Source organism: Anser cygnoides, chromosome 12 (assembly GCF_040182565.1).
Source record: "Anser cygnoides isolate HZ-2024a breed goose chromosome 12, Taihu_goose_T2T_genome, whole genome shotgun sequence".
In the NCBI taxonomy this organism is placed as follows: Eukaryota; Metazoa; Chordata; class Aves; order Anseriformes; family Anatidae; genus Anser; species Anser cygnoides.
The window spans coordinates 4591584-4608094 of record NC_089884.1 but is presented as its reverse complement, the minus strand read 5'-3'; the positions used below and the strand labels follow the sequence as shown (position 1 = coordinate 4608094).

The 16511-nt window shown below is 37.9% G+C and overlaps 1 protein-coding gene across 1 annotated transcript in view; it reads left to right on the top strand.

The window, feature by feature from the left end:
- CDH13 (cadherin 13) overlaps window positions 1-16511 on the top strand; it is a 482951-nt gene that overhangs the window by 86698 nt on the left and 379742 nt on the right. Inside the window, 1 exon segment of the mRNA XM_067004389.1 lies at window positions 3113-3224. Coding sequence (XP_066860490.1) covers window positions 3113-3224 — 112 coding nt within the window.

Below are 16511 nucleotides of genomic sequence, written 5' to 3'. Positions count from 1 at the left end.
AAAGTCAAATAGTGAGGATATTAAAAACAAGTCTTCACTCCGTACATTTCTGAAAAACATTAGGTTATGAAAAACTTGGATTCTGCTTGTCAGTGAATAGAGGCACTTTAGGTCTGAGTGGTCACAGCTCCTTGGTTTGCTTCTCAGGCTTTTTCATGTGCAAATTTTGTTGCATAATTGTCATGTTCTTTCAAGAATGCAGCTTTTTTTTTTTTCTTAGCAGTGGGTGAAGGATCCTTTTGTACTAATTACCCAATAAATATTCAACTACATGTGTGAAAAATGTTTATATACTCCAAATTCTACATATATGACACTTTAAACATTACTTTCAGTGTATTTAGCTGAGCTATTTCTCTAGGTAGCTATCAGCCCACAAACACTTGCATTGTGTTAAAGAAATGTGAAATCTACATGGTGATAAATTCAGAATGTGTTCCACTTTGAATATTCTCTTTGCCTTCAATGCAAATCTGTGCTTGGCTTTTCTTTTCAAGATATTTTTAAAGACTTTTTCTCACAACATGAAGAAACTCAAAAGAAATTATTTTAACATGATAGACATTTAGTCCTATAGAAGAAGTTTCTTCATGAGACAAGTAAATTAAAAGAATGCTTGTGCTTCTAAAAGATAATTAATTAAAAACTCTGTGTGGTGGCAAATCTAACGTCTTGTCTGACATGTTGAGAAGAAAGTGCTTGGAATTGCACAAGTAGAATAAAATGTTCCATTTCACAGCAAGGCCAAGCTTGAGTCTTGTAATTATTTCAAAGGGAGTAAAGGTCATTTTCTATTTGCTACATCCGTATTATGTGAAGCTTCTGTACCAGGCTTACAGAAGTTAACTCATGACCTATTTAGATTGCCCAGATTTCAAAGTCAACTTATACTGTCACAAATCTGATAAAATAGACATATTCTCTTCTCAAAGAGCACTGACATAGATCATGTTCAGAGCAGGCTTTTCATTTATAGGTCTATAAGACAAGAGTTTCAACTTTAAGACTTCAGAAGCTGGGAGATCACAATATGATTTGCCTCTTATTTGCTGAATTAGTCCTTTAGGGGAAGAATTAGGTTTGTAGTTAAATTTCAGCATATTTTGTTTGACTGTATTTTTGTGCATATTCATTCAGTAATAGCATGAGTCAGAGAGACAGGTACTTTAAAAATACATCTCTGTGCAGTGAAAATACGTGCAGAAAATACACGTTTACATTTCATTGATGTGTGCATGTGACCATTTAAATACATACCAGGATATTTTTGATGATCAGTAATCAAGGTTCATGCAAAATTTTGAGGGGAGGCTCTGAGTATGTTTGTGTTTATGGATACCTTATACTGGAGGACCGAAGGGGAAGATGGTTCAATTCTCAACCCCTGTAGAATCCAGAATCTCCAATAAAATCAATATATCAGTCTCAATAACTGAATGAGGGATTAGGCTCTGTGCTTTTTTAAGCTTTTTTAAGAAAGGCAGCAGTTACATGGACATATAGAAGTGAGTAATAGTCAAGTGTATTGCACCTTGCTTCGTGTATTACCACTTTAAGTCTTTCTTTTCTTTCTTGGTTAATCCCTCAGAGGGATAAACGTAGCAGAGGTCAGGGAGGAAAGGAAAGGTGTCTATCTGCTGCATTTCAATACCACTAGCTTAATTGTCGCGAAATAGTCTGGCTATTTCTCAGTCTGCAGCACTTTTAGCCAAGTTTTTATAGCAAATGTCAGTGACATGAAACAAATGATCCAGTGCTTGGTTTCAGTAAGGAGAACTAATGCCTACCAGGTTAGGTACTGCTGCTTTTGATTTCTATAACTGGGATCATGTGAAACTTGGTGAGTGTGAAGTGCATGAAGAGTGAGCAGCAAATGTATTGCTCTGTTTTGAGTGAATGGATTACAAGCGGTGTGGCTATGAGGGAAACATACAGATGTTAAAAACTTTGCAGGGCATCTTTGTAGGATTAGGATCAGTTTACCTAGACAGTAATGTTGTGGAGGTAGAACCATGAAATGTGGCTTTCAGGGCCACCGCATTTGCTTGACCTTCTTCACCTTGGTCATTATGGGTGTCCCATCTCTTTGAGTTTTCTTTGGATGTCCAACAAGAAGCACATTGGCCACAACAATTTTGAGAACACAGTGCTGTGTACACCAGGTTAAGGCCAGGATTTGAAAACCACCTTTGGAGGTTCTGAAGCAGAAACTACTTTTGAAAATGAGGCTATGTTCGTACAAGTTGAAAAATAAAGATTTGGGTTTTCCTACTGTCTTGAACTTTCCTCCTTTTGCCTCTCTCTTTAATCTTTTAAACTACTTAGTATATTTTTCCTGCTGCATCTTTCTCAGATGTTCTTACCCCTGTGCTCTCATTTAAAAACTGACAAGAAAAACAGCACTTCAGATTGTTTTTTGTACTCGGGGATAGAACACAAACCTTCAGAGACTGAGATTGGCATTATACCTGTTTCCAACAAATCTTATTTAGCTTTTAAGGTCCCACCTTTGCCAAGGTGTTCCTGTGGTGACAAAGAGGTTTGGTGACTACATGTTAAGAGTAATACAAACCGTATTTAACTTAAACCTTCAGATCCATCTCCAATATGATGCACACGTTTAATTTTCAGTCTTCCCTTGGTGTAAATTTTTTGATTATGAGGAAAATGAATGAATTGTGACTCAGGAAAAAAAGAAAATCAACAGTTTACATTCAATTATTTAAATCAACTTAGAAGTGTTTAGTTTAAGCACACATTTAAACTGAACTGGGTTCAACTGTGTTGTTAGGAGCAACCTAAAAGCATTCTATGTCTTCATAAAGACAAATAATATCCTTTATTCATCATCTGGACTGAGAACTTAGCCCTCAAAGTTACTGTTTTGTAATCTCCATGCCAGCACACACGCATAAAATCAAAAGCTTCCATAAAAAATATGTTTAGGAAGGTTTGAAGGGGGAAGTGTGATGTGATGGATATTTTGTTTTATGAATGCGGAGCCCAAGATTTGGTTTTATGAGCACTGAGCCCAAATCCAGTATCATTCCCAGAAGCTAACATGATGGATGAGTGAGTGGATGTTCAAAGTCCATTTCCTTTGTTTCTTCAGGTTCTGCTGCTTGCATGTGCAGAAGATTTAGAATGCATCCCTGGATTCCAGCAAAAGGTTTTTTATATTGAACAGCCATTTGAATTCACAGAGGACCAGCCAGTTCTGAACCGTATGTTATTTTCATATATTACTCTTGTGTAGAAATCAGAATTGCCTATATGTTCGTATCACTCCTGCCATTTATCAGAAAGCTTTTTATTGTACGTAGGGTGTTGAATATTGCCATCATTCTGTCTGTGCTTCCCTGCATTAATCCCATATCTCTAGAGAGTTTACTTGGTTTCATGTATTAGAGATGGCAAAATGCTATATATACATAAATTTAGGATAATACGGATGTTGTGAAAACTTAAAATCATCCACTTTTTGAAAAGTAAATTTCCTTGGAAATTTTTACAGTCTTTCCTATAATATTGGAAATTGCTTGGAAATTTCACTAGTAATTCCTCTTTGCAAATCAGGTTTAGAAGCTTGTATCTTAGAATTCAACCTCTATTCAAAGCTGGTGTAAGTCCAAGCCTTTCCGTGAAATTCAGAAGAGACTGGATCAAGTTTGTGATCATCAATGACAGAAAATTTTTACTGCATGTGTTATACAAATGGATCGTTCAATAATATTTCCAATGACCAGGTATCACATCCAAGCTGCTGCTGTATGCTTAAAGCATTAGCTAAAGGAGACTTAACTGTCTTTGAGTCCTGGTTTTAGTTCCTTCAAATCGTTTTAATAAGCAAGTGATACAACTTGTTCATTTCTGTGGCTTTGGGACATTGCTGTCATTTTCATAACTTTCAAACACATCCACATTTGCACATGATATGTATATTGCTAATAGTTCCTTAGTTATGCTTGGTTGCTTGCTGTTAAATCATGAATATTTCTAGATATGCAGCATGAGATAGTAGTGCTGCTATCTAAATACAGTATCTAGATCATATAAGGCAGTGCACAGTGACAGTCTAGTGAAACCAAGACATACAAAGCAATGTTACTCATTAAATGCACGTTTCCCATCTCAGTTGCCTCCAGATACTATTACAACATATTGATATATGTACACTGTTATGCTTGTTTGGGTGAAGGTATAATATATTTGCATACAGATTTGAAAATACCACTAAATTTAAACCAAAACCAAAACAAAACAAAAATGCTATTCAGAACTGTAAGATTATACAGTTTAGAAGGCAGATTTCAAGCTTCCAATTTCTTTAGGCAATTTTGCTCTAAATTGTTTTAACTCCCAAGATTGCTTCCAGGCATTGATGAACATGGTTTGATTGGATTTAAACATTCCTACATTTTTAAAATAGAAATTTGTAGATTGCATTTAATCATAGATTCAGAGAACGGTTGAATAGAATCCCCAGCTCTCCCAGGTGGAGGGGGAGAGGTGTTCCATAGGAGCTCTTCATAGGAGAAGTGCTCCAGCCCTCTGATCATACTCATGGCCCTCCTCTGGACCAGCTTTACCAGGTTCACATCTTTCCTGTGCTGGTGGTGCCGGTAAGTCTCCAATGCTGAAAACCTATGCAAGGAAAAACAATATTAACTAGTTAGTGTTAAGCTGAATGAAAATAACCTTTGTCGTATTCTTTGTTTGCTTCTGAATTTTGAGGCTGTTGCATGTCTGGCCAGATCTCCTGCTGATTTCGGCTTGCTCTGCCAAACAAGTAAAGGATAAATTGATTAAGCCAGTGTTGACTGGTCAGCTCTGTGGTGAATCAGCAAACTGCACTGGTGTGAAGCTGGCACGTTAATTAAGATACCATCATTAAAGTGAGAAGAAGGAAAGAACAGGAGGAGATCTAGAAACGCCTGGAAACAATCTTGGGAATTAAATTATTTTAATAAGCAGACACTAAATTGGCCTAATATGTAATGTTCAACAAAGGCAGATTGTCGATGCATGATTCTAGTTAATTCAATCACTTGTAAATAGTATGTCCTTCATGCAGTGGTATTAAACCTCTGCACAGTTTCTTCATTTTAGCTGTCAACAGAATTGATATTTTTAATCGTCTGTTTGAATACACTTTGCATGCTCTTGCATCTTTTTATACCTCTTACCCAAGAGCAGCGTAATTTAGCAGTTGCATTGGAATGTGAGGCTTTCCAGGGCTATGTAAATTAATAGAGCGAATATGCAAAGCAGGTCTATAGCAGTGATTGCTTTTGTAGTCCTCAATAAGGAAAGGAAAGGAGCTTCTTAATTCTTTTCTGAAGTGCTATAAAAGTCTTTTTTTTTTTTCTCCAAATTAAGCAAGGACCTACTGTACATTTCATTGCCAGCATCTTCCTAGCAATTTAATATAGGTTATGGCAGGTTCTTATGTATTTATTACTTTTAAATAGGGCAATATTAATTATATTTTACATTTACTGGTGGGAGGATAAACCCAAAGCAAGGGTACAGAATTTTATCTTTTCTTATTCTCACTTGTACTGATTCTTATCAAAACTAATGTATAAGTTGACAGTAACAGATATATATCAGTCCAGTTGTGTATGCATGCCTTCCGTCCCATTAATTTCACTGGGCTCCTATTGCTATTTGTTATCTTTTATCCCATCGTGCTCAGATTGAACTGCTTTTTTATTGATTTATCATTACATCTCACTTAACAGCACCCTCTAGCATTACTCAGGCCATTCATTATCCTAATTTTGTTTGTTGTATTTTACGATGGACTTTTTCTTCCCCTCATCAGACCACCTTCTGTCCATATCCCTTGTGTTTTCTATGACCACACACAAAACCAAGCACTTCTCACCTGCTTCTGAACTGTCCAGTTCTTTTCCTCCAGTGCCATCTTCTTAAAACCAGATGGTCCATTGATGTGTTAGGAGAGGATTCATACAGCCACTCTCTGGAAATACTGAAGAGTCTTTCCACATAACTGTTGCTTTAACAGGCAATAACATTACTGGATTTTTCTTCTTTGTAGCTCTTTTAGTTTATGCCTAAGACTGCTGCAATTAAATAGAGAAGATCACAAAGATTGTTCGGTTCTTGATAAGGTGATAATTGACAGCATTAATTGCAGGTTTTACCTTTCTGAAACATTTGTGGCCATCAATATACTTTCAAATCAGCAAGCTTGTCTTCAGCAATGCTGACAGGTCATGGGTAGTGACAATGCTCCATCATGCCAGGCTGATAGAAAGTTCCTAATCAGACCCATCAAACGTGGAAATGTAATTGTGTTACATTAATCATGTTTATACTTAACATACATGTGTCTGGGCTTTTGGGGGTACTTTTAATTGACAATAAATCAAATAGTACACTTGAAAAATTGAGGCAATTAACATAAGGCATTAGGTGATGTGTTGTGCATACTAAACTGGGGAATATATTGTCAGTGATTTAAATGTCAAAACAAAGGAATTTTTGACCCTTACTTGAAAAGCTTTAATTTGGATGTTAATTAATGGCTGACCTCTTCTGTCTCTTACATGATAGATTGCATGTTTCAGAGCTTGAGCTGTTTCAAGATCACAGCTTTTTCTGTTTGTGTTTGTGTGCTTTTTCATTCTGTGGATTTGAACAAAGACATTTCTATTCAGTCATATAGAAAATCTTTGTTTACTCATATGGTGGGAAATACATTAGTCTGCTTATCATTAATACTTTAAGGCAGTTTTGCTGTTTAGCAAAGCTGAAGCCTCCAAGATTTCCTTTGCTTGAACTGAGTAATGGCTGTGGAAAGATCAGAGAAGACCTTTCCTACTATTATGACATCAGGTGTGTACATGGATCATAGTGCTAATCACACTCACATCGAAACATTTCCTACAGATTCTCAGATAAATAGTTGAGGGCTATGTGAGATCTGTGATTTATCATATCCAGTATTCCTGCTGTTTACCATGCCATTTGACTTTACAGACAGCATGAACCAGTTGCAGAAATAGTCTATTGATATTACATTGTTACTCTCTATTTACTCTGATCCATACAGTTATCACATTTTTCATCTCCCCTGCTTCACTTTTTCTGCAACTTGTATAGAGCCAATGTTGGCAGCCTAATTCAATATACTGTAATTCGCCAGATCCTCTACAGAGTTTTAACGTGAGGTTTATACACCAGAGTTGGCTCTTCACACTGAATATGCCAGGTTTTAGGTAATTAGAACTAAAGGTGGTAGTTGCAGCTTGCAAAAGAACAAGTTCAAATGAGGTAAGGTTTTGGCTTAGTAATTTCATGCAGGCAAAACTCTCTAGACTTTTGGGCAACAGCTAGATAACTATGGATTTTTCACTTAATCAGGTGTATATATATGTAGTACATCCTTGTTGAAGCACAGGTATGGCTATTCAAAATAAAGAAGTCTTTAACACATTTTGAATTTTACAAACACTTAAAATATTTTTGTTTCTTATAAATAACGCTCTATAGTAAGGAATGTACTTTACAAAATGTTGAAAAATGATTCCTGTGCTGGACATTTGTTAGCAGGTTCTACAGAAATATGCCTGCCAACCTTTCTAACCAGAAAGCTGAACGTTGTTTATAGTCCAAAATATATCTTAATGTGCGCGTAGCCATGTATAGAACTTGAATACCAGAGCCTCAGTGCTGGCACTTGTATACATGATTAAGCCCAGGCTTCTGGGACTCGATGTTATGCCATGTGGATGGAAATATTAGTCAGGATTGGAAGCCAGACATTAGGGATATCCCTTAATCACGCTGTTTCCCTTTAAATAGCTATAGGAAGCCAAGCTCCTGTTACCAAAATTTCAGTATTGCCTAACTCTTACACAAACATAATGAGAAAATTTTCTGCATAAGGACTGCAAATAGGTATTGTTATTGTAAGGTTATTAATATAGAACATCTCAAGTATGTTTCTGAATAGATGAATGCGGAGCAGTGTTTCAACATAACACTGTCATCTGTTAGACTACTTTCACACATGACTAAAGCAAAAACAATTTAAAATCAAACAAACAAAACAAAATGTGTGGCCAGAGAGTTGCCTTCCAAACAGTACTTGTCTGCTTATGAACAGGATCGGAGGGGAATTGAGTCAAAAATATATATTCGTTTGATTTTTATGCATATACATTTAATTAAACTATTTTTTTCTTGCAAGAGGGTAAGATATTAGACAACAACGTGGAAAAAATAATTAATCTCTCAGAAATATCTTCTATGCCAAGTCAAAATCTCAAATGGATGTAGTCAGCTCTTGCAGAGTAGTGGAGGAAAAGCCATGTGTGTTGGTGAAACCTCCTCTTGCCATTATCAAGTCTTTATCATTTTTCCAAGGTGGAGAAAAAGAAAAACTAAACCCAGAAAGTGTCTTGTCTGTTTTGGTCAGAAAAGCCATTCCACCCTGGGTTTAAAAAAAAAATAAAAATAAAAAAAAATTGGGGGAAGATGTTTACAGTAACGGTGCATGCTTTATTAACTGGTAGATTCTGGATTTTGGAAGGTAAAAGTAGCAGATTACTTGGTTAGAGATCCGATTTATTTATTTATTTATTTTCCTGAAGACTTTCCATGAACCATAATGTTTTGCAGAGAATACTTTTTGGAATATGTGTCTGCTTTGGTTGGCTGAAGCAAGCCAGCTGTTCTTCTAATAGTCTAAATCAATGACCAACTGCTCAGTATTAGCAGGATGGGTCCATTGCTCAGTGCAGTGCAAACCTTGTATTAATAACGTCCCCAGGTGCTTTAATGGAAGACTTTTTCTGTTCGTTTCCAGTTGGCACTTCCAAAACAAAAATTAGATTAGCTAAATTATCGCTCCCTAACCGAAAAAAGATGCAGGCCAAGAGGCAGCCTCATTCAGCTATATGAACATGTTGGAAGGCTAAAATCTTCTAAGAAAATGTAAGTATCTTGGCATAACGCAGCAAGCAAGTAGTCTGACATGAAATGCTGCTCAGGGCTGACAAAATTCACCAGGGCAATCTTCCTGGGGAAATGAGGGGTAGGGACATATGACTTCTGGACGTTGGAGCTGGGGTTGTGCTGTAACACCTTCAGCATCAGCCCATCTTTATCAGGAGGATGCTGTTTGCATCTGACAAACAGATGTAGCATGAATGATTGCATGCTGAGATGTTCCTGCTCTTCTGTTGTAAGTAGCTTCGTATTTCCACAGACTGCATTTCTGACAGCTTTTAATTTGAGCATCTTAGAAAAGCACCATGCAAAAGATGTCTAACCTGTTCCATTATGCTTCAAAGTGCAGTGTGGACACTTGGCAAGAATTAATGGAAGTAAGAGAGGTTAAATCTTTCTTTAAACATAGAATCTTATTTAAGTTAATGATATCTTAAATCATGCAAGTATTCTTGAAAATAATTGCAGATGTATTTCACTATTAATTTTTAGCTTTTAGAATTTCTCTCTGCTAATCCAAATCAAATTATAACTTTTGTATTGTGATTATGCTCAGGCTTCACCTTGCAGTTTTTCTTTCCCTTTGCCTATTTAAAGCAGTCTTCCCTTGACAGAGCAATCTGTATGCACTTGTTGGCTATTGTCTGCTTTAATGGATGCATCTCCTTTTTACATACCTTTCCTGTAGCATGTGACCTCTCCATCTCTCTTTGAGAATAAGTAACATTGGCAATAAACTCATGAAGTCTTTCAGAAATTTATTAGATTGAGTGCTTTGTTTTCTAGCTGGAGGCTGGTGTTTTTGATTTTGTCGTCTGTCTCAGTTCAGCTTAACCACCAGAACTTTTTCTCTAGATAAGAGAAAAGAACTTTTTATGGATTGATTCTGAAAACTGTGGTCATTTTGGAGTGATTTTGTGTGCATATTCGTATGCCTGGTACTGACTGCTTCTTATTGGGCAGACAAGTACAGCTGTAGATAGTGGATTAAGTGCATGTCATGTTCTGTGCTATGAATATTAAGTGTTTGCTGGTAGGATTTACTGAAATAAGAAATTGCCTTAGGAAAGCCAGGCTGAAAGTGATCAAAAATCTGAAATTCCTGTAGCAAAGAATCCTTTTTTAAAAAAAAGGTAGAAATAAAACTGGGAGCACTGGGAGGGCCTAAAAGATGATGCCTATAACAATCTGGGATGCTGCTCTTTAGACAGGGCTCTACTTTCAATACTAGCTTGGATTGTTTCCTCTCTAAAAATGAGTGCCACCTTCTCTCTCTCAAGAGCTGAAGCAGAACTGAGGTGCTTTTAAAGAGAGCAGCACAACAGAGGCAATACTGAAGCAGCTTACAGGTAGTGGATAGCAAAAGAGAAATTCTGCACTGAAGTTGTAGCAACCATCAGTATATATTTGACGTATTTGCAAAATGCTTACTAGCAAGTTCCAGAACTAAAAGCATGTCAGATTGAAGTAAACGATAATTGATCTAATTGATGCATGGGACCATTCTGTAACCTGGAGTTCAGGTTTAGTTTTCTGAAGGGCAAATTGCAACTCACTCTTATGTTCCTTTTCATCAGCTGTGATCCTCCTTTCAGCAGGATCTAGGTTTATGTTATAGGCTGAGTTGTCCTGTCTGACAATTTTGGCCAAAATACTGCAGAGGAGACTGTAAAAAATGGTTGCATTTTTTTTATTTCAAATTTTTTTTATATATTCTATAACTAGAATCTATGTATATTCTCTGCCTACCGTACTGATAAGAAGTGTTGTTTGTAGAATACATTCAGGCACGTGGATTTTGTTTAACTTCTTTTGTGTGGTAGTGAACTAGTGGCAACAGAAAGCATGCTGGTGTGCTAGAAAACCAAAGTGCTTGGTTTACAAGTAGGACTCCTGCAGGCTTTATTTAGCTGGAATTTTAATTACAGTGCCAGCTCTCAACTCCTACAATAAAACAGTAGGGAGACCACTATAATTTGACCTCTTACATTAACATTAACACCAACCTATACAAAAATATGGCTTCAACTTTGAAGAATAAATACAGTGGGAGGTGAATTCAAGGAATTATAAAGAAAAAAAATGTTCAGATAATGTTTATTTTCCAAAAGTAAGTGTTAAAATGCACCAGGGTGGCCACCAATGCAATGTTGGTGTGTTTGGCTCCCTGTACCCACTTTCTGGTCCTCAAAAAAAAAAAAAAAAAGTGTGTGGGGAGAGACAAAAAAAATGCAAATTAAAAACAAACAGACAAACAAAAACCACCAATGTTGCACAGTTGGCAGAAAGGTAGAAAAGTGTTTTCACAGTTTTACCATGTCTTGGAGACTGCAGTCCTCCTGCCAGGTTCAGAATAAAGGATGCTACATAAACCATAGAGGAAATGTTGATGTATTGATGACAAAGCCTGTATGTTTCTGCAGGAGACTTAATTCAGGAAACTTCAGGTGCTCGCTCCTGAATCTCTTCTTGTCACTCTTCTGTCTGCTGTCCCTCATCATATGGTTCGGAGGAGAGTAGGGTCAGTTAGCAGTTGTGGATAACACACTGGGCCAAGCACTTCTTCCTTCTGCTGAGTCTCCAAAGAGCGAGGTGGGGTGGAAAGCAGGAACGGAGTGGGACAGCCTGTGCCGGGCTTATGTGGGACAGGCAATACCACAACATGCTAGAATGTGAAATGGGGAACTTTACACTGGCATCCACAGAAGAATGTCAGTTTTGACCAGCTGAATACAGCACCATGAACAATCACAAATATGCCTAAATTTGGGGTTAATTCTGGTTAAAATAGTCCATGAGCTGTGGCATGACAGCTCACTATATTTTGTCATTGTAGAAAGGTGCTAAAGAATATTTTCCAGTTTTCCTTGTCTTTTAATACCATTCAGAGCATCATTCAGTCAACTTTAGCTACTTTTTGTGAAACTGAATTGAAGCTGTAAATATAAGAATACTTTAAATGAGTATTTTTTAATGTTCCATTAAAAACAACCAGATCTGAATGCCAAGATTAGAAGTTGCTTTTATGTGACCTAAAATATTTTTTTCATTGTCTGTTACCTTTATTTTGCTGCTTGTTTGACAGGTGAAGCATGAACTGTGCAAATCTATCTTTAATTGTATTTCCCGATGTTACGTTTCACAATGCTTTGTGTTATGGATAGCTACCATTAGAAAGATGCATTATTTCTGTGATGCCTTATGCTGTATGCCAGATATACTGAGGAAGAGAAAGAATGAACGAGAACATGTACTAATTTCCTGGAGTACAATATTTCAGGACTCCTACTTTTACCAACCTCACGGTTAGCAGCCCTACTTATAGTTAAAAGTTGCCGTGAAGAGCTGTCGTGCATGGGGTGGTATGTCTGTATTGCTGTGGGGAGCAGCACAGCTCCAATAATTGATTTGTTTGCATGTGAGGAGAGGCTTCCTCTGCTGTTACAGTGCTTGAGGGAGGAGGGTGAAGTGTTTGCAAGAGATTGCGCACTGGAAGAGAGGAACCAATGTGCAGCTGTGACCCTGTTGACCAAAGAGCTCCCTTAGACCTGAAGAACGAGGCAGCTGTGACAAAAGCCCTGGGAATTTCTTTAATTCCTCTCCAGGAATTCAGGAGTTTGTGTTCCGGCATGATGCCACATGCCAATAATGATGCAGAGGGTAGGAAGGCAGCTACTGAGTGGTGTGGTCAGGAAGCTTCATTGTGTGCAAGGTTTGTTGCGGCTACAAAGAAGGCCATGAACTCAGTTGCCTAAGAAAATGGGTTTGGTGGTTTACTTACTATTGTGGGTTTGTTTGTTTGTTTTACGTGTCGGGGCATTGCTTGTTTTATTTGTTCTTAATCTTTGCTCTTCGAGGCAAAGGTGGTATTCGGCCTGGTTTGTCTGTGGAGAATCAACTTAAGTGTTCTGTAGTCAGAAGAAAATAGGAAATACATATTTTTACAGTATTCTAAGGAAAAGAGATCAGTATTCTGGGAGTTATACAATGTGATATATAACCAAAGAGCTTGCTTCTAATTCTTAAGAATAAGGTTTGTGTCACAGGAAATTCTGTGAAATTATCTTTAATAATAGAGCCAATCAGTTCACTCCTCTGATTAATAAGAAAACACAATGCTCCAAATGTTCTGTAAGATTTGGTGTTTCTTCTGAGAAATGTCTGAGATCTTACGCAGGTAGGCAGAGGCATAATGGCATAATAGAATAGCAGCTTCTGCTGACTGTAAATCAAAATAAGAAACTTTATTAAAAATGAGATTATTACTTCTGGCACTTTTATTCTTTGAGACACTCTGTCTTTAATAGCTTCTCCAATAAAGTTAGAAGAAACTGAAGTATAGAAGCTTTAACACTTGCATAATAAATCTATTAGTTTTAATGCTCCTAGAAATATTAGTCATTGACTACTTACTACTGTTTTTATACATCAGCATCACTTCCCAGAATTGTATGATACTAACTACAGTTAGCGCTGATAATTAATTGAAATGAAATTACTTGTAATTGAACAAGTGCTGGACATACTTAACTCTTTCTGGTACCTTAGCTATGCTTTAGATCCTGATTAGCAAGGTACTTAAGCTGGAACTTAAGCTCCCTCTATGCTTTATATTGAAATTTAACTCTACTTCAATGTAAGAATATGCTTAAACTCTGGTAGCTTCAGCAGAAGGTTTTGCGTACGCAAAATGTTTGCCATTCTTGAAGGACTGGGCTGTGGCAGAACTGTAAGGTGACTGTTACCTGTGCAGCCACACAAAATAAGAGGCATACAAATTTCCTACTCTTTGTGTTTTCTGTGTTGAAACAAATAATTTGGATTGATTATGATCAGAACCATATCTACAGCAAGAAATACAGTTCTTCCAGATGGGTGCTAATCTCGCTAAAGTTTGGTTTTCATGCATAAATCTGTGCCCAAACTTGTCTTCTTCCTAGATGCAAGTGGGACTGGATTTTTGAACAAATTTAGACCTGGTCTTTTATATTACCTTGTAATAACCTCTTAAATATAGTGAAGCTCTGGATAAGGGTGAACACTAAAAATAGGTGGAAAAGCTGGTGCTGCACCCCCACTGCTCGTGGTACTTAGGCGAGAGCCCTGGGAAGTCAGGCTGGTGGCTGCTGGCAGGGCTCCTGCTGAGGAAGGTGGTGGGGAATGAGCAGCAGCTGCCCCTGGGTTGCGTGGGGAACAGCCCTTGCTAGAACAGCTGCCACAGCCCCCATAAGAACTGACAGATTTAAAAGTTTCATGAAGATATAAATATTTGCTAAGTGAGATCAAAGGCCAGGCTTAATGCAACCAGGCTATGGTAGGTTACAAGTAAAGGGCATAAAATCACATTCTCTGGCTAGCTTTACTGCTCGTGCTGGTCTCTAATGCCAGGCCTGTAATAGAGTATTGCCCCTAGAGCTGGTGATTCAGAAGACCGAGTCACAACCACTGCTTTTAGTTTGTCCTCTGTGGAAAGGTCTGCGTGAATTTAATAGAGAATTGACAGTTTAGTAATGAAGGGAGAGAACCATTGGGAAGATATCTCCTCATGGAAATAAGCACTCCAAATTTCAACAGAAAGATGGTTACTAGAAAGGATGATTAAAGCGCCTACTGAGATGAAAACAACATTACTAAAAATCATAGAATCATCTAGGTGGGAAAAGACCTTCAAGATCACCAAGTCAATCTGACCTCCTGAGTTTCACCACTAAACAATGACCCTTAGCGCCACATCCACACACCTCTTAAACACCTCCAGGGATGGGGACTCCACCACTTTCCTGGGTAGCTCATTCCAGTGCTTGACCACCCTGTCCATGAATAAATTCTTCCAAGCTAAACCTCTCCTGGCACAACTTGTGACTGCTGGAGGGAGTAGCTGTGAGATGTGCAGAGTGACAATGTACGCTGAGCCAGCTGCGTGTGGGGCTCAGCCAACGAGTGCTGTGCGCAGGTGAGGATGGCACTGTGTGCTTCTCCTGCCTCTCTGGGTTGTAAAACCAAAAGCAACAACAGCAACAAATTCAGTAGAGCCTTCAAAGCAAGACTCAGGCAAATATAGCATGCTAGACAGCAAACCTCTGCTTTTCTTCTCCTTCCCGTTCTCTCATCTCTTTGCGTTTCTCTGTGACATGTTTGTGATGGTCTTCAAAATCTTAGGTGTACCAGGTAGTGTTTTCTCATCTAGGATTTCCTGAGGAGAGGAGATTTTACTAGGATCTACGTGTGCCATAGGACCAGGAGAGTGAAATCTTTTAACTGCACGCATATTCCCTGCTTTACCCTTCTGTTGGAACTGCTGTACTTTAAATGGATTAATTACAAGTGGATCGAATGAGGAAGTAACTCTGGAGGCTGATAGTTTGCCACACGAGGGAAGGTTGCTGTTTCAGCCCTTGCTCACCTGAGTGCTTATGCTTTTCTAATGCTTTTCGAAAAGAAAACATTAAAACCATGAGAAGCATTAGTGATTTTAAAATAAGTATATTTATAGATATTTTAATAAGTATTCAGGGAACTGGAACCTGCTTTTGATGTGTGCTGGAGAATACTTGTGTATAATGATTTCAGACTGTGGAATTATTTAAACATCAGCTTCAACAAGGAGAGAGAAAGTGCCTCTGGATTTTCTGTGGATTTTGAAGCCCCATGCTAAAGTATCATTGCTATGATTTCCCTTTTTCTTTTCCCCCTGCAATGATTAATTGGATACGACTGAAATAGTTTCAACAAAAGGGGCTGACATAGATTGCTAGTTAGGAGACTTATGTAAAAAGCAGAGGGGGCAGTGCAAGCTCCAGAAACTCTGGGCAAGGAGAGCAGCTGAATTGGGTCCTGGTGAATACTGGAGCTAGTACATGGAGAACGTCAACCACTCTTTCTCTTCCACCTTATAATTTTATAATTCTAGAACTTCCTTATTTTTCCTACATTTATTAGAAATCCAGCCTTTATTTGTCATCAGGAATGCTTTCTGTTGCACTGAAAGACTTTTTCTCATTTTGGCAAGAAAATGATTTTTCTTTTGAGTTCAGTTCTGGTGGAACTCTTTCCTTCAATACCTCCTACTTGGCAGATGAACTAAAAATAAATTATTTGTGTGGTTCTAAGGGCGTCAGTAAATTGATTTCCATAGACCACGAGAGTGCATTTCCTCTCTGGAATGCCCTGCAGTGATCATTATTAGTGATAAATGACAACAGGAATTTTGCAGAGAAATTAATAACTTAGAGGTTGCTATGAAATGAGAAAAGCAACATGGATGCCCTTGAAGGATCCTGAGCATCTCTTTCTTTGTGCATCGTCTACTTCACGTTCGTTAATAGATTAAAGGAAAGCTATACTCTGATTTATTTGCCATCTGGCTTACGGCACAGCGCTACCCTAAAAAGCAAAGGAGGTTATGGAGCCATTTTATCTTGCCCTGCCAGCTTGCATGACAGCAAGAGACATGAACAGTTGGTATTTCAGTTGGTCAATTTTTTTTTTCTTTTTCCTCAGAACAAAGCCAAAGACCTCCACTCAAAGTT